The 19,987-nt window shown below is 47.5% G+C and overlaps 1 protein-coding gene across 1 annotated transcript; it reads left to right on the top strand.

Moving 5' to 3' along the window:
• Positions 1-441: 441 nt before the first annotated feature.
• On the top strand, positions 442-18,954 carry C19H19orf18 (chromosome 19 C19orf18 homolog). The gene is made up of 6 exons (XM_050768695.1): positions 442-1,757; positions 1,866-1,970; positions 3,548-3,589; positions 12,186-12,288; positions 15,007-15,167; positions 18,671-18,954. Exons 1-6 carry the CDS (start codon positions 1,637-1,639, stop codon positions 18,787-18,789), a joined length of 651 nt encoding a protein of 216 aa, XP_050624652.1. The 5' UTR covers positions 442-1,636; the 3' UTR covers positions 18,790-18,954.
• Positions 18,955-19,987: the final 1,033 nt, after the last annotated feature.

The following is a 19,987-nucleotide window of genomic DNA, read 5'->3' as shown; positions in this document are numbered from 1 at the left end:
ATTGTGCCACTGCACTCCAGTGTGGGTGACAGGGTAAGACTCCATCTCAAAAAAAAAAAAAAAAAAAAAAAGGGGGTGGCCTCCTGTGGCTCAGGTCACATCACGAGTCAAAAGAAAGTCCCAGACTTCGGCCGGGCACGGTGGCTCAAGCCTGTAATCCCAGCACTTTGGGAGGCCGAGACGGGCGGATCACGAGGTCAGGAGATCGAGACCATCCTGGCTAACACGGTGAAACCCCGTCTCTACTAAAAAAAATACAAAAAACTAGCCGGGCGAGGTGGCGGGCGCCTGTGGTCCCAGCTACTCGGGAGGCTGAGGCAGGAGAATGGCGTGAACCCAGGAGGCGGAGCTTGCAGTGAGCTGAGATCCGGCCACTGCACTCCAGCCTGGGCGACAGAGCGAGACTCCGTCTCAAAAAAAAAAAAAAAAAAAAAAAAAAGAAAGTCCCAGACTTCTGCTTCTTCTGGGAAGTATTCCCTTCCTGTCACCTATCATGCACAGCCTGGACACTAAAGAATCAAGATTGATTTTGGTGTTCCCTAATGTCCAGGACTCCCAGGTCCCCTCTGTCTCCCTCATACATGACTGAGTTCATTGCCTTTTTGAGCCCATCTTCCATTCCTGCCATCTCGGAAGCCTAGAGCCCACTTTCAGTCATCAGGAGTCCCCCTTCACCTTCCTGCTGTGGGTCTCCCTGGTGCACATTGCCTCCCTTCTAAGGGTAACTGCTTTCCTTCCACTTTCTTTTCTTTCTTTCTTTGTTTTTTGTTTGTTTGTTTGTTTGTTTGTTTGGAGACACAATCTTGCTCTGTTGCCCAGTCTGGAGGGCAGTGGCATGATTTTGGCTCACTGCTACCTCTGCCTCCTCGGCTCAAGTGATCTTCCTGCTTCAGCCTCCCAAGTAGCTGGGACTACAGGTACACGCCACCATGCATGGCTAGTTTTGTTTTTGTTTTTGCGTTTGTTGTTTTATCTTTTTGAGACAGAGTCTTGCTCTGTTGCCCAGGCTGGAGTGCAGTAGCATGATCTCAGCTCACTGCAACCTCCACCTCCTGGGTTCAAGTGATTCTCATGCCTCAGCCTCCCAAGTAGCTGGAACTACAGGTGCACACCACCACACCCAGCAAATTTTTGTCTTTTTAGTAGAGCTGGGCTTTTGCTGTGTTGGCCAGGCTGTTCTTGAACTCCTGGCTGCAAGCGATCTGCCCTTGACCTCCTAAAGTGTTGGGATTACAGGCGTGAGCTACCGTGCCCATTCCTTTTTTCCTGAACATTTTCCAAGTGAGGTTGGTGGAAATCACGGATGGGGAACTACGCATGCAGAGGGCTGACTGTAATTGATTTCTTTCTGCCTCCTCACTAATCTGCACACTGCAGGCAGGGACCTGGTCTCATCATGCCTGCACCTCCAAGCACTGCCCTTTTACCCTGTAGTCTCCCCATTGGTCAGCTTGGTTCCATGAAGGAACTCCGTTACCACAGCAAGGACTGACCTCACACTGGTGGCTCCAAGTCACTGCCCAAACATTCTGAAGGGAGTAGAGTTTGATTGCTCAGATAAATAGAGGGCAGATGCTGGACTGTAGCTGAGTATTTCCTTTCATCCATAGGATAAAATGCTGATAATTTGAGAGTGATGGACAAGGTTCAGAGTGGTTTCCTCATTTTGTTTTTGTTTGTAATGGAATGCCCACTTCATTTATGCTTGCCGTTTGCAGATGGACTCCATCCCACTAGAAACGTAACAGGCTTACCAGGTAGCTTCAACCATTGGTTTTACGTGACTCAGGGAAAACTGAAAAGCTGTTTCAGGAGAGATAAAAAGAGGGTAATTACATTTCACCGCAAAACGTTTTCTTTTCAAGGCAATAAACAATCACAACCACCCAGAAACATCACCAAAGGGCCCAAAGTGTTCTCTCGTAAAACCCAGTTACCTGGGATTCAAGGGGCTGCGTCGAGATCCGTGGGTGAGTCATTGAATTCCTCATTCAGTGAAGTGAGAATCGTAGCCTGGAGTCCTCTCTTATCTGCTATGTGAATGTGTACTGTGTGCTTGGTAGTAGAAAGGTTCATAAAATAGAGTGTAATTAGATAAACATTTGCTTGGAAATTCGATTTTATGCTCTTCACTCTGTTAAGTTGTGCTTTCTCTTTAGGGATTGCCACTTTCTTCTCTTTCTTCTTCATTTCACTTTAATTAGCACACACAAAAACCTTGATCCCATCCAGATTACACAGATGTGTCTGTCTGACTTGAATTGTAATTTGGTGCATGTTTTGGCAGTAGAGCATGCAAGTCTAGACACAGAAGGTTTACGAGTGTAGAGAATTTTTATTTGTATTTGTATTTTTATTTTTTAGACGGATCTTGCTCTGTCGCCCAGGCTGAAGTGCAGTGGTGCGATCTCGGCTCACTGCAAGCTCCGCCTCCCAGGTTCACGCCATTCTCCTGCCTCAGCCTTCTGAGTACCTGGGACTACAGGCGCCTGCCACCAGGCCTAGCTAATTTTTTGTATTTTTAGTAGAGACAGGGTTTCACCATGTTAGCCGGGATGGTCTCAATCTCCTGACCTCATGATCTTCCTGCCTCAGTCTCCCAAAGTGCTGGGATTATAGGCATGAGCTGCCACACCTGGCCGAGAATTCTTTATAAATGTTTTCTATGGTTCCTTTCTAATTTGAGTACTAGAGGATGTCTGTTTATCTTACAACAGCAAAACCAACCCCAACAATCTTTGAAGCTCAGCAACCCTCTGTGGAGATACATGATGCTTATAAACAATCTCCATTCCGTGCAAAGGAAATGCTGTGTGATACATTTGCATCTAATTTGTGTCCGAGGAAAGGACACTACTGTTGGCTCCCTGGCCTCTCTGCCTGGCTCTCTGATCTTTTTTTTTTTTTTTTTTTTTTTTTTGAGACAGAGTCTTTGTTGCCTAGCTGGAGTAAATGGCGCGATCTTGGCTCACCACAACCTCAACCTCCGGGTTCAAGCAGTTCTCCTGCCTCAGCCTCCTGAGTAGCTGGGACTACAGGCATGCACCACCATGCCTGGCTAATTTTTGTATTTTCAGTAGAGACAGGGTTTCACCCTGTTGGTCAGGCTGGTCTCGAACTCCTGACCTCGTGATCTGCCTGCCTCGCTGGGATTACAGGCACGAGCCACTGTGCCCAACCCTCTCTGACCTTCTAATGAGGTCATAGCCCCTTCAACTCAAATTCCCTCCAGGTCCTCAATTTGGGCACAGATTTCCCAACTTGTATGACTGCAAAAGGAGGCCAGAAACCAAAAGTATCCTGTTCCTAAAGGTCATTCTTCGTGATAGGGAGCACCGGATGCAAAAAGAACACCAGGCTTCTGCAAATTAACCCACACATTGCTGCCAGGCGTTGGGAGGAATGTATTAACACGTGCCATCTGAGATATTTGGAAGCTGTGTGTTAGGCAGCCTTCTCTAATGCCAAGTTATTTCCTTGTTTTCCCAAATTCATCTTAAGCCATCTTAAAATCTCCTCTTCTTGATCCCCTTTGATGCCCTTTTAGCGGCGTCACCTACGAACCCCATGAAATTCCTGAGGAATAAAGGTAAGACAAGGGATCTGGAAGGGCGGGCGGGTGGACCCGCAACATTCCTGAAGCTGTTGTGATATGTGGCTGCAGAGGGTGCCGGGTGGTCACCAAGGAGTCTGCACAAGGAGTCTGCACCTTCACGTGTGTTAGACAAGGTGCCCCCTATGGAGGGGGATGCACAGTGACACCGTCTGGGGCGGGTGAGAAGGTGGCTGAACTCCATGGGCTGGTGGTGTAGTGAGTAGAGCACAGGCTGTGTCTGAGATCTCTGTGGAACACACAGAATGCATGGGCACACACAGCGACCCCGTCAGCAGCCTTTCTAGCAACTCTCCCCACTGTGGCTTGTCCTGGAACCTCCTCAACACCACTTGCTTCAGAGTCCTCCAAAGCAGAAGGTACCTTGTGTCCTGCTGCTACTCCCGCCCCAGAGCGTCCTTCCTTCTCCTCTGCACATTCGCTAAGTGCGTGCAACTGGACGGCTACTGAGTCAGCTCCGCCCCCCACCCATCCCCACCGCTTTAGCACGTAGCCACCATTTGTTTTAATCACGTACGCTGAGTGAGACATGCAGACGCAGAAATGACTGTCGTGAAGGAAGAAGCCTGGTACTCACGGGTCCCTAGAAGTAGGAGGCCACACAAGGAAGCACCAGGGTTGGTCAGGAGGCAAAGGGAGCCAGGAAAGTGTGAGCAAAAGCCTTTATTCTGGGCCGGGCGCAGTGGTTCATGCCTGTGATCCCAGCACTTAGGAAGGCTGAGGCGGGCAAATCACTTGAGGTCAAGAGTTCAAGACCAGCCTGGGTAATATGGTGAAACCCCATCTCTACTAAAAATACAAAAATTAGCTAGGAGTGGTGGTGGGCACCTGTAGTCCCAGGTATTCGGGAGGCTGAGGGGGGAGAATCGCATGAACCTCGGAAGTGGAGGTTGCAGTGAGCTGAGATTGCGTCACTGTACTCTAGCCTGGGCAACAGAGGGAGACTGTCTTTAAAAAAACAAACGCTGGGGCTGGGCGCAGTGGCTCACGTCTGTAATCCCAGCACTTTGGGAGGCTGAGGCGGGTGGATCACAAGGTCAGGAGATCGAGACCATCCTGGCTAAAACGGTGAAACCCCGTCTCTACTAAAAATGCAAAAAATTAGCCGGGCGCGGAGGCGGGCGCCTGTGGTCCCAGCTACTCGGGAGGCTGAGGCAGGAGAATGGCGTGAACCCGGGAGGCGGAGCTTGCAGTGAGCCGAGATCGCGCCACTGCACTCCAGCCTGGGCGACAGATCGAGACTCCGTCTCAAAAAAAAAAAAAAAAAAAAAAAAAAAAAAAAAAAAAAACCAACAAACGCTGGGTGCGGTGGCTCAAGCCTGTAATCCCTGCACTTTGGGAGGCCAAGCCCATCCTGGCTAACACAGTGAAACCTCGTCTCTACTAAAAAATACAAAAAACTAGCCGGGCGAGGTGGCGGGCGCCTGTAGTCCCAGGTACTCGGGAGGCTGAGGCAGGAGAATGGCGTGAACCCGGGAGGCGGAGCTTGCAATGAGCTGAGATCCGGCCACTGCACTCCAGCCTGGGCGGCAGAGCGAGACTCCTTCTCAAAAACAAAACAAAACAAAACAAAACAAACTTTATTCTGGTTTTTATAGGAAGCAGGTAGGCAAGGCAGGCTTGGGATCAGCTTGAGTGATTTGGTGGCTGTGCAGCATGGGGTCTGTCCCTGGTTGTCCGGGACCTGGCCCTGGGGTAGCTGGGGGCAGGGGATAGTGTCCTGGAGCATGAGAGCTCCATAGAGATTGTTGGGGCGTAGGCTTCGGGTGGGTCGGCTTGCACATGAAAGGTGGACTCGCAGGCCAGAGTTTACTATCTTTAGGAATTGGCTGGACCTGGGAGGGGCAGTATCTTCAAGGGTCAGTTAAGGCCCCAAGATGTCAAAGTATCAGGAAATGCAGAAAATAAAAAACACAATGAATACATCCATCCATGCCAAACACATTATCAATCTTCCTAAAGCTCAGCTATGACTATTTCACCTGCTCATTGACACCACCGTCACCAAAGCACAGAGCTTGAGTCCCGGCTGGGGTGTCAAAGGCCTGTACACTGGTCCTTCTTTTGACACTAGCTTGTTTTGTGCGCTGGCGCTGGAAGATCACTGAGACCTCTGCCACCCCTGAGCTTCAGGTCCCAGTTGTAGGTAGAATGGAGGCGGGACAAAATTGTTTGTCTAATAAAGTTGATGGTCCGGTTGCAGTAGCTTGTGCCTGTAATCCCAGCACTTTGGGAGGCTGAGGTGGGTAGCTCACCTGAGGTCAGGAGTTTGAGACCAGCCTGACCAACATGGTGAATCCCCATCTCTACTAAAAAATACAAAAATTAGCTGGGCATGGTGGCAGGCACCTGTAATCCCAGCTACTCAGGAGGCTGAGGCAGGAGAATTACTTGAACCCGGGAGGTGGAGGTTGAAGGGAGCAGAGATCCAGCCACTGCACTCCAGCCTGGTGACAGAGTGAGACTCTATATCTATATCTATCTATCTATCTATCTATCTATCTATCTATCTATCTATGGAAAGATGTCTGCCTTACTCATAGTAAGAATTGTGCATTGAAACTGCCAAGCTTAAATAATGAAGTTCGACAAATATGATTAAGTACAGAGTTTATTTGAGCACAAAGCTTGAGGATGTCCACCCAGGAGACACTGACTCCAAACTAATGGGGACAGCATTTCTAAAGAGAAGTTAAGGTTTCACTTATTTGCACAGAGACTGACATTGTAGCAGGATTGTAACATTTTCCATGTGAGACCAGTGCATAAGTTACATCTATTTGATTGGTTCCAGACAGCAACCCCGTTCCAAGGAAGATTATTGCTGTGTGAGGAGGAGCAACCATCAGAGGGGGCTCTCACAGCTGGCACCTCTTGGTCTTCTTATTTACAGGAAAAAAAGGCAGAAGTTGCTGCTGCATCCTTGTGACTCAAGCTGCATAGCCACATTGCTCTCAAGTTTCAGAGTAGTTCAAGGTTCCAGCAGCTTTAAGTTTAAATTAGTTTAAGTTTGAATGATTTGATTTCATAAAACTACACTGTAATTCCGGTTTTCAGCTATCCTGTTGAAAGTGGGTAAAATGTCTCATAACTGTATCGGCAAAGGAGCTGGGAAACATAACCTCAGGTCTTGTTTGTAGGCTAGCAGTGAGCACAACTTCTAGAAAGGGCAATTGACAGTTCTCATAAATAGAAAAACAGGCCGGGCGCGGTGGCTCAAGCCTGTAATCCCAGCACTTTGGGAGGCCGAGACGGGCGGATCACAAGGTCAGGAGATCGAGACCATCCTGGCTAACACGGCGAAACCCCGTCTCTACTAAAAACACAAAAAATTAGCCGGGCGAGGTGGCGGCGCCTGTGGTCCCAGCTACTCGGGAGGCTGAGGCGGGAGAATGGCGGGAACCCGGGAGGCGGAGCTTGCAGTGAGCTGAGATCTGGCCACTGCACTCCAGCCTGGGCGACAGAGCGAGACTCCGTCTCAAAAAAAAAAAAAAAAAAAAAAAAAAAAAAAAAAAAAAAAAAAAAAAAAGAAAAACAATGCGATCACTTTTTTGTTGTTGTTTTTTTGAGATGGAGTTTCAGTCTTGGCCCCCAGCCTGGAGTGCAATGATAAGATCTTAGCTCACCGCAACCTCCACCTCCCGGGTTCAAGCGATTCTCCTACCTCAGCCTCCCGAGTAACTGGGATTACAGGTGCCCACTACCATGCCAAGCTCATGTTGTGTTTTTAGCAGAGATGGAGTTTCACTTTGTTAATCAGGCTGGTCTCGAAATCCTGATCTCAGGTGGTCTGTCTGGCTCGGCCTCCCAAAGGGCTGGGCTTACAGACGTGAGCCACTGCGCCCAGCCAAGGTGCCCACTACCATGCCAAGCTAATGTTGTGTTTTTAGCAGAGATGGGTTTCACTTTGTTAATCAGGCTGTTCTCGAAATCCTGATCTCAGGTGGTCCGTCCGGCTCGGCCTCCCAAAGTGCTGGGCTTACAGAGGTGAGCCACCGCGCCTGGCCAAGGCAATTACTTTTTTTTTTTTTTTTTTTTGAGACAGAGTTTTGCTCTGTCGCCCAGGCTGGAGTGCAATGGCGTGATCTCAGCTCACTGCAACCTCTGCCTCCCGGGCTCAAGAGATTCTCCTGCCTCAGCCTCCCGAGCAGCTGGGATTACAGGTGTGCACCACCACACCCAGTTAATTTTTGTATTTTTAGTAGAGATGGGGTTTCACCATGTTGGCCAGGCTGGTCTCAAAGTCCTGCCCCATGATCCACCCACCTCGGCCTCCCAAAGTGCTGAGACTACAGGTGTGAGTCACTGCGCCTGGCCAGTGGTTACTTTTTAACTTAGAGTGTTGAAATATACCTGGGGGATTTATTTTAATCAGTTATGACAAAACTCCCAGACATACAAATGATCTTCATGAAGGAAAAAGTTTATACCCACAGATTCCTGGAAACAGGAGACATGGCCCACCACAGAGGGGCACAGCAGGACCCTCAGGAAGCACAGGGAGGGAGGGTGAGCATGGCCCCCGCCTCTACTGGGGTTTCCGAGGGAAGGAATGGGTGAGGCATGGCAGGTACTCTGAGTAAATTTAGATTTGAATGGTTTAATTTTGGCAAACCATAGGGGTGGTTTCTAGTTATCCAGTATTTGACCCTGGAGTGATTTAGGGCAGGCAGGGAGAGATTGGCTTAGTGTGTGAGTTTGAAAAGGAGATGGTTGGGGTGTGGGCTCTGGATTGGTTGGTTTGTATATCAAAGGTGTGCTTGCAGGGGAGTCATCTGCTGTCTCTAAGAAATAACTAGCCCTGAGAAGGGAGGTCTCTCCAGGATTAAGGCCCCAAATGCCAGAGCATCAGGAATACAGAAAATAAGAAAATACAATAAATCCACCCAGCAATTCCATTTCTAGGAATTTCTTTCTTTCTTTTTTTAAGATAGAGTCTCACTCTGTCCCCCAGGTTGGAGTGCAGTGTCACGATCTTGGCTTACTGCAAGTTCCACCTCACGGGTTCACGCCATTCTCTTGCCTCAGCCTCCCGAGTAGCTGGGACTACAGGTGCCTGCCACCACACCCGGCTCATTTTTTTTTTGTACTTTTAGTAGAGACGGGGTTTCATCATGTTAGCCAGGATGGTCTCGATCTCCTGACCTCGTGATCCACCCACCTCGGCCTCCCAAAGTGCTAGGATCACAGGTGTGAGCCACCATGCCTGGTCTATTTCTAGGAAATTTTATTAAAAATATGCTATTCATTTTCCTAGTCTACTTCTCCCATCCTGCTTGATGACTTTCTCATATATTTATCTAGCTCTGCAAATATCTCAGTGTATTCTACCCCAGCCTTGCGCTCCCAGAATGCCCTTGTTTGCCTCCTTCACAAACAAAATTTAAGCAGTTAAAAGACAGTATCCACACCCTCCTGTCTAACAGCAATCACACCCCCTTTCTCCATCTCCTGCTGGAAATTGAACCGTCCATGCCAAGGCTGGCCTCTGTCCCAGCTTCCATCCTCTTAGGCCAACTCAAGGACTTTCCTGGCAATTCTTTCTCCCTTTCCTGCATGCTCCGGTCTGAATGCTGGTGTCCCCCAACCCCATATTCATGTGTTGAAATCCTCATCTCAAAGGTCAGGATATTAGGAGTTGCAGCCTTTGGGAGATGACGAGGTCATGAGGGTGGAACCCCCATGATTGGGAATAGTACCCTTACAATAGAAGTCACAGAGAGCTATCTCACTCCTTCCACCCTGTAAGGACACAACAAAGAAGCCACCCTCTGTTGAACCAGAAAGTGAACCCTCGCCAGCCACCAAAGCTGCTGATACCTTGATCTGGGACCTCCCAGCCTCCAGAATTGTGAGAAATCAATGTCTGTTGTTTCTTTGTTTTTTGTTTTTTGTTTTTCATACAGAGTCTTGCTCTGTCGCCCAGGCTGGAGTTCAGTGGTGTGATCTCTGCTCACTGCAACCTCCGCCTCCCGGGTTCAAGCAATTCTTCTGCCTCAGCCTCCTGAGTAGCTGGGATTACAGGCGTCAGCCACCATGCCTGGCTAATTTTATTTTGTATTTTTAGTAGAGATGGAGTTCTGCCATGTTGATCAGGCTGGTCTCGAATTCCTGACCTCCTGATCCACCTGCCTCAGCCTCCCAAAGGGTTTTTTTTTTTTTTTTGAGACAGGGTTTCATTCCCGTCACCCAGGCTGGAGTGTAATGGCGCAGTCTCACCTCACTACAACCTCCCGCTCCCTAGCTCAAGCAATTCTCCTGCCTCAGCCTCCTGAGTAGCTGTGAGTACAGGCACCTGCCACCTCATCCGACGAATTTTTGTATTTTTTGTAGAGTCAGGGTTTCACCATGTTGCCCAGGCTGGTCTTGAACTCCTGAGCTCACGCATGATCTGCCCACCTCCTGAAGTGCTGGGATTACAGGAGTGGGCCACTGCGGCTGGCTGTGTCTGTGGTTTCTAAGCCACCAAGCCTGTGGTGTTTCGTTACAGCAGCCAGAATGAACTGGTACTGTAGTATCACGATTCACTGTCTCATTCCCATTCACAAACGTGCTGCCAATGTTCACGTCTTAAAAACAAGATCCGTCTCTCGATCTCTTAGACTCCTCCAGGAGCTGTGCCCATTTCTCTTCTTTCTTTTATACAAAGTTCCCCAAAATCATTTTCAAAATCACGGTTTCCAGTTACTTTCTTCTTACTCCCTCCTGAACCTGCTTCAGTTGTGTCCCCACCACACAGCTAATATGTCCTCTGCCTAGATCTCTAATGAACTCCTGGATGCCCCATCCAATGGTCCGTTTTCAGTTGTCTTTACTTTTCTTTTCTTTTTTTTTTTTGGACAGAGTCTCACTCTGTCATCCGGGCTGGAGTGCAGTGGCACAATTTCAGCTCACTGCAACTTCTGCCTCCCAGGTTCAAGTGATTCTCCTGCCTCAGCCTCCCAAGTAGCTGGGACTACAGGTGTGAGCCACCATGCCCGGCTAATTTTTGTATTTTAAGTAGAGACGGGGTTTCACCATGTTGCCCAGAGTGGTCTTGAACTCCTGACCTCAAGTGATCTACCTGCCTTGGCCTTCCAAAGTGCTGACATTATAGGCATGAGCCAGCTCGCCTGGCCCATTTTCAGTTTTCATCACACCTAAACTATCTGCAACCTGTGTTCTTTTCCCTCCCAAAATATTTCCTCATGAAAATTTCAAAACATACAGAACAGTAGACAGAACTGTAGAGTGAACACCCCATATCCCTCACCTAAAATCTAGTTATTCATTTTACACGCTTAGCTTTTTCATAGTCCAGGCTGTTTTCAGTATGCTGTTTCCACTGACGGGTGAATCTCAGGACGCTTTTCAGCTCAGGTGGCTGAACCCCTTGCCCTGTGCCAGTGAAGAGATGGCAGTCAGGGGAAGGCCAGGCATGAGGCAAGGGGGAGCTGCCTCAACTTGTCAGATTTTTCTTTTTTTTTGAGATGGAGTCTCGCTCTGTCCCCCAGGCTGGAGTGCAATGGCACAACCTTGGTTCAGTGCAACCTCTGCCTCCTGGGTCAAGCAATTTTCCTGCTTCAGCCTCCTGAGTAGCTGGGATTACAGGCACGCGGCACCATGCCCAGCTAATTTTTGTATTTTTAGTAGAGACAGGGTTTCACCATGTTGGTCAGGCTGGTCTCGAAATCCTGACCTCAGGTAATCCACCCACCTTGGCCTCTCAAAGTGCTGGAATTACAGGTGTGAGCCACGGCACCCATTCCAACTTGTCAGATTTTACAAGTGGCTGAATAATGCACTTACTTCGCCAGCTGCTATTTTGTTCAGTTTGCACAAACAACAACTCGTTATTTTTCACATTTCAGATAATATGAAGGAGGATGACACACCTGAGCCTGCAAAGAACCGCCGTGATTTTATAGCGTGTTCCGTAGTCCTAAAATTGACACCTGGAATGCAGGTCCATGGAATTCCATCCTAAGTTGTCCTGCAGTGTCCTTTCATGAGAGCACCACACAATCTGAGACCATCAGGGCAGCACCCAAATCATAAGATGAAGGCCACTTCCCCTTCAGCTGCATACACAGCAGGTGTTGCCACACAGAGTCAGGGGCCCAGTGTCTCTACAGAGCAGAGGGGAGGGCTCCAGCCCAGGACGGAAGGTGAACTTGAGTCAGGGATTGTTGGGGGCAAAAATTATATTTGTTCACATAGGCCGTAAAATCTAACTTCAGTATTTTCTAAAATTAAGAAAGCCTGAGCAACGTGGCAAAACCCCATCTCTACAAAAACATAAAAAAATTAGGCAGGTGTGGTGGCGCATACCTGTGGTGCCAGCTACTTGGGAGGCTGAGGCAGGAGAATCGCTCGGACCCGGGAGATGGAAGTTGCAGTGAGCTGTGATCATGCACTGCACTCCAGCCTGGGTGATAGAACGGGACTCTGTGTCCAAAAAAAAAAAAAAAGCTATTTTTAAAAGTGTGTCTGGTTTTGACTTCTATTCCCCTCTGTAAGGACAAATATATTAACTGAAAGACATAGCTAAAATGAACATTTTTGAGCACTATTTTCTTTTCTTTCTTTTTAGCAATAATTCGGCATAGACCTGCTCTTGTTAAAGTAATTTTAATTTCGAGCGTAGCCTTCAGCATTGCCCTGATAAGTGGGATGGCAATCTTCTATATGATATAGTAAGTATCTGCTAAGTAACATCTGCTATCCTGGCCGGGCGCGGTGGCTCAAGCCTGTAATCCCAGCACTTTGGGAGGCCAAGACGGGCGGATCACAAGGTCAGGAGATCGAGACCATCCTGGCTAACAGGGTGAAACCCCGTCTCTACTAAAAAATACAAAAAACTAGCCGAGCGATGTGGCGGGCGCCTATAGTCCCAGCTACTCGGGAGGCTGAGGCAGGAGAATGGCGTAAACCCGGGAGGCGCTTGCAGTGAGCTGAGATCTGGCCACTGCACTCCAGCCTGGGCGACAGAGCAAGACTCCATCTCAAAAAAAAAAAAAAATCTGCTATCCTTAAATGAGAACTAACAAGTCAACTGATTATTATTTAGTGTCAAAGGATGATGATGACACATCTTACAATTGTTAAATTATTATAGTCATTATAAATTTCCAGATTAGTGTTTTTCAAAATGTGGGTTGTACTCATGTTGAGTCATGATACACATGAAAAAAAAAGAAAGAAAGGCACAGGACAGAATACAATTCAGCAGAATAGAATATATTAGGAAATATTACTTAAAATATTAATGTAAAAGGCTGATTTTTAAACTTTTCAGATGCACATGTGAGACATGTACACACAGAGACACATGGTTGTGAAATAAAATATATTTTTTACTGGGAGTCATGATAAAAAAATGTTTGAAAGACACAGTTTGAGATGCTGGCATCCTCCCAAAATTCAGTATTTTATTTATTTTTTTACTTTTTTTTTTGGGTGGGGACGGAGTTTTGCTCTTGTTGCCCAGGCTAGAGTGCAGTGGTATGGATCTCGGTTCACTGCAACCTCTGCCTCCTGGGTTCAAGCAATTCTCCTGCCTCAGCCTCCCAAGCAGCTGGGATTACTACAGGCATGCGCCACCATACCCGGCTAATTTTGTATTTTTTGTAGAGATGGGGTTTCTCCACGTTGGTCAGGCTGGTCTCGAACTCCCGACCTCAGGTGATCCACCCGCCTGGGCCTCCCAAAGTGCTGGGATTAAAGATGTGAGCCACCATTCTCAGACCCCAGCATTTGGTATTTTAAAATGAACTTGAGGCCGGGTGTGGTGGCTCATGCCGGTAATCCCAGCACTCTGGGAGACTGAGACGGGCAGATCACCTGAGGTTAGGAGTTCGAGACCAGCCTGGCCAACATAGTGAAATGCTGTCTCTACTAAAAATACAAAAATTATCTGGGCATGGTGGCGGGCGCCTGTAATCCCAGCTACTTGGGAGGCTGGGGCAGGAGAATCGCTTGAACCTGGGAGGCGGGGGTTGCAGTGGGCAGAGATAACGCCATTGCACTCCAGCCTGGGCGACAAGAGCAAAACTCTGTCTCAAATAATAAATAAATAAATAAATAAATAAATAAATAAATAAAAATGAACTTGCTACTTTGGAAGGAATCTCAATAGTGCACAGCAGAAAAGAGTGACGACTCTCCTTTTCACTAGAAATATGTCAGTGCAGTCTGGGGTGACAGCAGCTTTGGGGGAAGATACGTCACCGTCTTCGCAAATAAAGCTTGAGATCAAGCTCTTTCGAGTGATGTAATCATTTTGAAATTCACGGTAGAAAATGGTGAGACACACTGTGACCTCATGTCACAGCAAAGCAACAGACCCTGACTCCTACTCTATGATTCCATGCTAGGATTCCGTTGTTATCTCACCAGAAACAGCTTGAGAAGTACAAAATTACTTGCTTCATTAGAATTAAGTATGAAAATGGGATATATTGCCATGTGTGGGATATTTTTTGAGGCAGCTATGTTGAGACCACCTTGGAGTAGGTCACATGAAGGCAAAGTGACATTAAAGGTAAAAGAGAAAAATGTTGCTAATGAGAGTGTAACCTGCGTGCTTGGTTGTGGGTTATCTCCACTACATCCACTTAATTTATGTAACTGTATAGGCCGGGGGCAGTGGCTGACACCTGTAATTCCAGTGCTTTGGGAGGCCAAGGAGGAAAGGTAGCTTGAGCCTAGGAGTTTGAGACCATCCTGGGCAACATAGCAAGACCCCATTTCTACAAAAAAATACAAAAATAATTAGCCGAGCATGGTGCCATGAGCCTGTGGTCCCAGCTATTCAGGAGGCTGAGCAGGGAAGACTGAACCCAGGAGTTTGAGGCTGCAGTGAACCATGATTGCATCAGTTCACTTCTAGCCTGGGTGACTGAGACCCTGTTCCAAAGAAAGAAAGAGAGAGAGAGAGAAAAAAAAAAAAAAAAGGGAAAAAGGAAAGAAAAAAAAGAGAAAAAAGAAGGAAGGGAGGGAGGGAGGAAAGAAAGAGAGAGGAACAAGAAAGAAAAAAAGAAAAGAAAAAAAGAAGAAAAAGAAAAGAAAGGAAGAAAGAAAGAAAGAGAAAGAAAAAGAAAGAGAAAGAAAGATGATTTGTCTGATGATGGAGCTTTTTGTCAACACCTTAAGTTTGGAACCCGATGTGAGTGCCTTGCTCACGTCTAGTCTTGGCTTTGATCCATGCTTTGGGATAAGAGTTACTCCTTACTCCAGGAAATGACCTGACCAGGTAGACATTTGAGATCTGACCATGATTAGTCTGGTTTCAAAGTCTTACTTCTACACCCACCCCACAAGCAACTCCTTTCCAGTCAAAAAGTGGCATGATTGAGAAATGAATTATTCACCATGAAAACTGTGCTTCTAAATTTATTTATATCATTCTCCAGTCGACTGGCACAGGCTGAGGAAAGACAACAGCTCGAGTCGCTTTATAAGAATATCAGGATACCGTCATTAGGAGACAAAGAAGAGGGCTCAGAGGATGAGGATGAGTCCACGCACCTACTTCCAGAGAACGAAAAGGAGCTGGAGAAGTTCATCCACTCAGGTAACGTGACCTGTCAGAGCCACTCGCAGGAAGGCCAAGCTGGCAGCGGTGGCTTGGTTTTCTTTTCTTTGTTTCTTTCTTTTTTCTTTTTTTGAGATGGAGTCTTGCTCTGTCGCCCAGGCTGGAGTGCAGTGGCGCGATCTTGGCTCACCTTGCAAGCTCTGCCTCCTGGGTTCACACCATTCTCCTGCCTCAGCCTCCCGAGTAGCTGGGACTACAGGCGCCCACCACCATGCCCAGCTAATTTTTTGTATTTTTAGTAGAGACGGGGTTTCACCATGTTAGCCAGGATGGTCTCGATCTCATGACCTCGTGATCTGCCCACCTCAGCCTCCCAAAGTGCTGGGATTACAGGCGTGAGCCACTGCTGCCAACTTTTTTTTTTTTTTTTTTTGAGACGGAGTCTCCCTGTCGCCCAGGCTGCAGTGCAGTGGCGCAATCTCGGCTCACTGCAACCTCCACCACCTGGGTTTAACTGATCCTCCTGCCTCAGTCTCCCAAGTAATTGGGACTACAGGAGCGTGCCACCATGCCCAGCTAATTTTCTTTCTTTCTTTCTTTCTTTTTTTGTATTTTTAGTAAAGACAAGGTTTCACCGTGTTAGCCAGGATGGTCTTGATCTCCTTACCTTGTGATCTGCCTGCCTCAGTCTCTCAAAGTGCTGGGATTACAGGTGTGAGCCACTGTGCCCGGCCTGTGGCTTGGTTTTCAAAGGCAAAGATAAGTGGGAGTTAAGGGAGTTTGAAGTAAGAGAGACAAATATTCACAGCCACACTATGGAAGTGAACCTTTCTCATCAAATCTTACAGAGGGGTGAACAACTGTGGGGTTGCTCAGTTCCTTTTGCAGGGCAATTCCAAGGATCTAACAGAGTTCAGGAAACAAACTTTTCCCAGCACAAAACATGTTTCCGTTAAACATACTCATTACCATGATGTTATCCTGCATTCAGAACACCAACACGCAGGTATTTCACCTGCACCATGTCTCCATCTGATGTGGAAATGGGATCCAGACCCACAAAATAGAGGTCACTAGCCCAGGGTCAAAGTTCCCAGCATGCCATGTCCACCACAGACATGTTCTCCTGTACTTGTGAGAAGAGGGTGACACTGATCATTTAAAACTGATTTTGTACAAGTTCTTTTTTTTTTTTTTTTTGAGATGGAATCTCACTCTATTGCCCAGGCTGGAGTGCAGTGGCGCAATCTCAGCTCACTGCAAGCTCTGCCTCCTGGGTTCACACCATTCTCCTGCTTCAGCCTCCCCAGCAGTTGGGACTACAGGTGCCCGCCACCAGGCCTGGCTAATTTTTTGTATTTTTAGTAGAGACGGGGTTTCACCATGTTAGCCAGGATGGTCTTGATCTTCTGACCTCGTGATCCACCCGCCTTGGCCTCCCAAAGTGCTGGGATTACAGGAGTAAGCCAGTGCACCCCAGCTATAGAATTTTATTTATTTTTTATTTATTTATTTATTTTTATTATTATTTTTTTTTGAGACGGAGTCTCGCTCTGTCGTCCAGGCTGGAGTGCAGTGGCCGGATCTCGGCTCACTGCAAGCTCCACGTCCCGAATTTACGCCATTCTCCTGCCTCAGCCTCCCGAGTAGCTGGGACTACAGGCGCCTGCCACCTCGCCTGGCTAGTTTTTTGTATTTTTTAGTAGAGACGAGGTTTCACCGTGTTAGCCAGAATAGTCTCCATCTCCTGACCTTGTGATCCGCCCGTCTCGGCCTCCCAAAGTGCTGGGATTACAGGCTTGAGCCACCGCGCCTGGCCTTATTTACTTATTTATTTATTTATTTGAGACAGAGTCTCCCTATGTCACCCAAGCTGGAGTGCAGTGGCGAAATCTTGCCTCACTGCAACCTTTGCCTCCTGGGTTCAAGCAATTATCCTGCCTCAGCCTCCAGAGTAGCTGGGATTACAGGCGTGCACCGTGATGCCTGGCTAATTTTTGTACTTTTAGTAGAGATGGAGTTTCACCAGTTAGCCAGGCTGGTCTCGAACTCCTGACCTCAAGTCATCCACCTGCCTTGGCCTCCCAAAGTGCTAGGAGTATAGGCGTGAGCCACCACTCCTGGCTTTTTTTTTTTTTTTTTTCTTTTTTTTGAGACAGAGTCTCACTATGTCACCCACGTTGGAGTGCAGTGGTGCGATATCAGCCCACTGCAGCCTCAACTTTGTGGGCTCAGTTAATCCTCCCACCTCAGCCTCCTGAGTGGCTGGGACTGCAGGTGCAAGTCACTATGCCCAACTCATTTTTGTTTTTGTTTTTGTTTTGAGACGGAGTCTCGCTCTGCTGCCCAGGCTGGAGTGCAGTGGTACAATCTTGGTTCACTGCAACCTCTGCCTCCTGGGTTCAAGTGATTCTCGTGCCTCAGCCTCCCGAGTAGCTGGGATTACAGGCATGCACCACCATGACTGGCTCATTTTTGTATTTTTAGTAAAGACAAGGCCTCATCATGTTGGCCAGGCTGGTCTCGAACTCTTGACCTCAAGTGATCCGCCCTCCTCAGCCTCCCAAAGTCCTGGGATTACAGGCATGAGCCACTGCACTGGGCTAGTTTTTGTATTTTTAGTAGAGACAGTTTTCGTCGTGTTGCCCAGGTTGGTCACAAACTCCTGGGCTCAAGAGATCTTCCTGTCTTGGCCTCCCAAACTGTTGGGATTATAGGTTTGAGCCACTGAGCCCAGCCTAGAAGTTCTGAGATTCGTGGGTATCTGTTTAAAAATTTCTAGAGAGAAACCTATAGAGAGTGCAGTGTGTGATTCAGCCATACTAACCATTCCTCACATGGACTTACTCTCTAAAAACTCCAGACATAGCCAGAAAGAGGCAGAACGGCCAGAGCAGGAGAGATCACTGATGCTCACTGAGGCAGAAGGCTTTGTCATAACCTGTAGAAAACACTTTCCCGGGCCGGGCGCGGTGGCTCAAGCCTGTAATCCCAGCACTTTGGGAGGCCGAGGCGGGCGGATCACGAGGTCAGGAGATCAGGACCATCCTGGCTAACACGGTGAAACCCCGTCTCTACTAAAAAGATACGAAAAATTAGCCGGACGAGGTGGCGGGCGCCTGTAGTCCCAGCTACTTGGGAGGCTGAGGCAGGAGAATGGCGTGAACCCGGGAGGCGGAGCTTGCAGTGAGCCGAGATCGCGCCACTGCACTCCAGCCTGGGCGGCAGAGCGAGACTCCGTCTCAAAAAAAAAAGAAAAAAAAAACACTTTCCCAATGTCTCTTTACCACATTGGATTATAACTTTTCTACATTCTTCTTCTTCTTTTACTGGGCATTTATACAACTTGAATACAAAATATGGGAAAATAATTTTAAAATTTAATTTTCACCATCCTTGTCAGACAAATAACATTCATTATGAATCCTCTGAAAATTCCACTGTTGGTACCTCCATTTTTCCAGGCTTTTTCCCTCACCCCTGTGTCTCCAGTTTTGATCCTCACTTATTACTATATCGATAACATCGTTTCTACATTTTAGTTATTAGATCAAAAAGAAGGAAAAATATGAAGAAGAAGAAACTGAGGGAAGAGAAAAACTCAGTAACACAAAAAGAAACAAAGACTGCGTCACATAATGGAAAAATGGAAGATTTGTGAACACAGATGACAGAGGTGCCGGCTGAGGCAGAGGAGAGACTATGGGGGTGCTGGGAGACTGAGCCCGTGGGCGTGGCTTGCTCCCAGAGAACCTTGTGGAAGAGAACATCAAAGAAAGAAACGCCCAACGTGTATCCCAGAAAATAAAGGCACATGATATAGCAACTCTTGCTTATTGGCTCTCATATTTCATGAATAATTATAACTTAATTGGAAAATAGAAAAGAATCTAACTTTGTTAAGGGTGAAGAGAACTTGTCAGGATTTTCTTTTCTTGCCCCTGACCAGAAATATGGCATAAGTAGTTTTGGGGGGCCATCTCCCAGACTTTGCCAGGGAATAGCTTTCATGAAGCCAAACTTTCCTGGTGAGATTACCTGTCAGTTACATACCTTGTCTCCTTTGTACACATGAGGAAACTGAGGATGTCAAAATAAATATGACACCGGATTAAAACATAGTCGTTAATCGGGCCTGGTGGTGCGCGCCTGTAATCCCAGCTATTCAGAAGGCTGAGGCAGGAGAATCGCTTGAACCCGGGAGGCGGAGGTTGCAGTGAGCCGAGATTGCACCACTGCACTCCAGCCTGGTTGACAGAGCAAGATCGTGTCTCAAAAATAAATAAATAAATAAATTAAATTAATAAGTAAATAAAACACACTCATCCAGGCCAGTCATGATGGCTCATGCCTGCAATCCCAACACTTCGGGAGCATGAGGCAGGCAGATTGCTTGAGTCCAGGAGTTCAAGAGCAGCCTGGACAACATAGTGAGGCCCCGTCTCCACAAAAAAAGGAAATGTATGCTCATCGCTGTCAGGTTCCAGCTCTCTCAAGGGAAACAGGCCCACAGGCAAGGAGCTAAGAAACACAGCCAGAGGTAGCAAGTGGACACCAAGGGCTGTGGGAATGCAAAGAGGCAAGATTGAGTGAAATGGTGCAGCTGCTTTGGAAAACAATCTGACGGTTCCTCAGAAAGTTAAACACAGAGTTACTTACGACCCAGCAATTCCACTCCTAGGTATACATGCAAGGGAATTGAAAACACATGTACACACAAAAACCTGTACACTAATGTTCTTTTTTTTTTTTTTTTTTTAAGATGGAGTCTTGCTCTGTCGCCCTGACTGGAGTGCAGTAGTGCGATCTCGGCTCACTGCAACCTCCGCCTCCTGGGTTCAAGCCATTCTCCTGCCTCA

Source organism: Macaca thibetana, chromosome 19 (assembly GCF_024542745.1).
Source record: "Macaca thibetana thibetana isolate TM-01 chromosome 19, ASM2454274v1, whole genome shotgun sequence".
Classification (NCBI taxonomy): Eukaryota; Metazoa; Chordata; class Mammalia; order Primates; family Cercopithecidae; genus Macaca; species Macaca thibetana.
This window is presented reverse-complemented; position numbering and strand designations above follow the sequence as displayed.

Excerpts from the sequence above, each read along its gene's own strand:
- C19H19orf18 (XM_050768695.1), top strand. The coding sequence starts at position 1,637 with ATGGACAAGGTTCAGAGTGGTTTCCTCATTTTGTTTTTGTTTGTAATG. Across the intron at positions 3,590-12,185 it reads GAAATTCCTGAGGAATAAAG|CAATAATTCGGCATAGACCT; the intron begins GTAAGACAAGGG and ends CTTTCTTTTTAG. Across the intron at positions 15,168-18,670 it reads GGAGAAGTTCATCCACTCAG|TTATTAGATCAAAAAGAAGG; the intron begins GTAACGTGACCT and ends TCTACATTTTAG.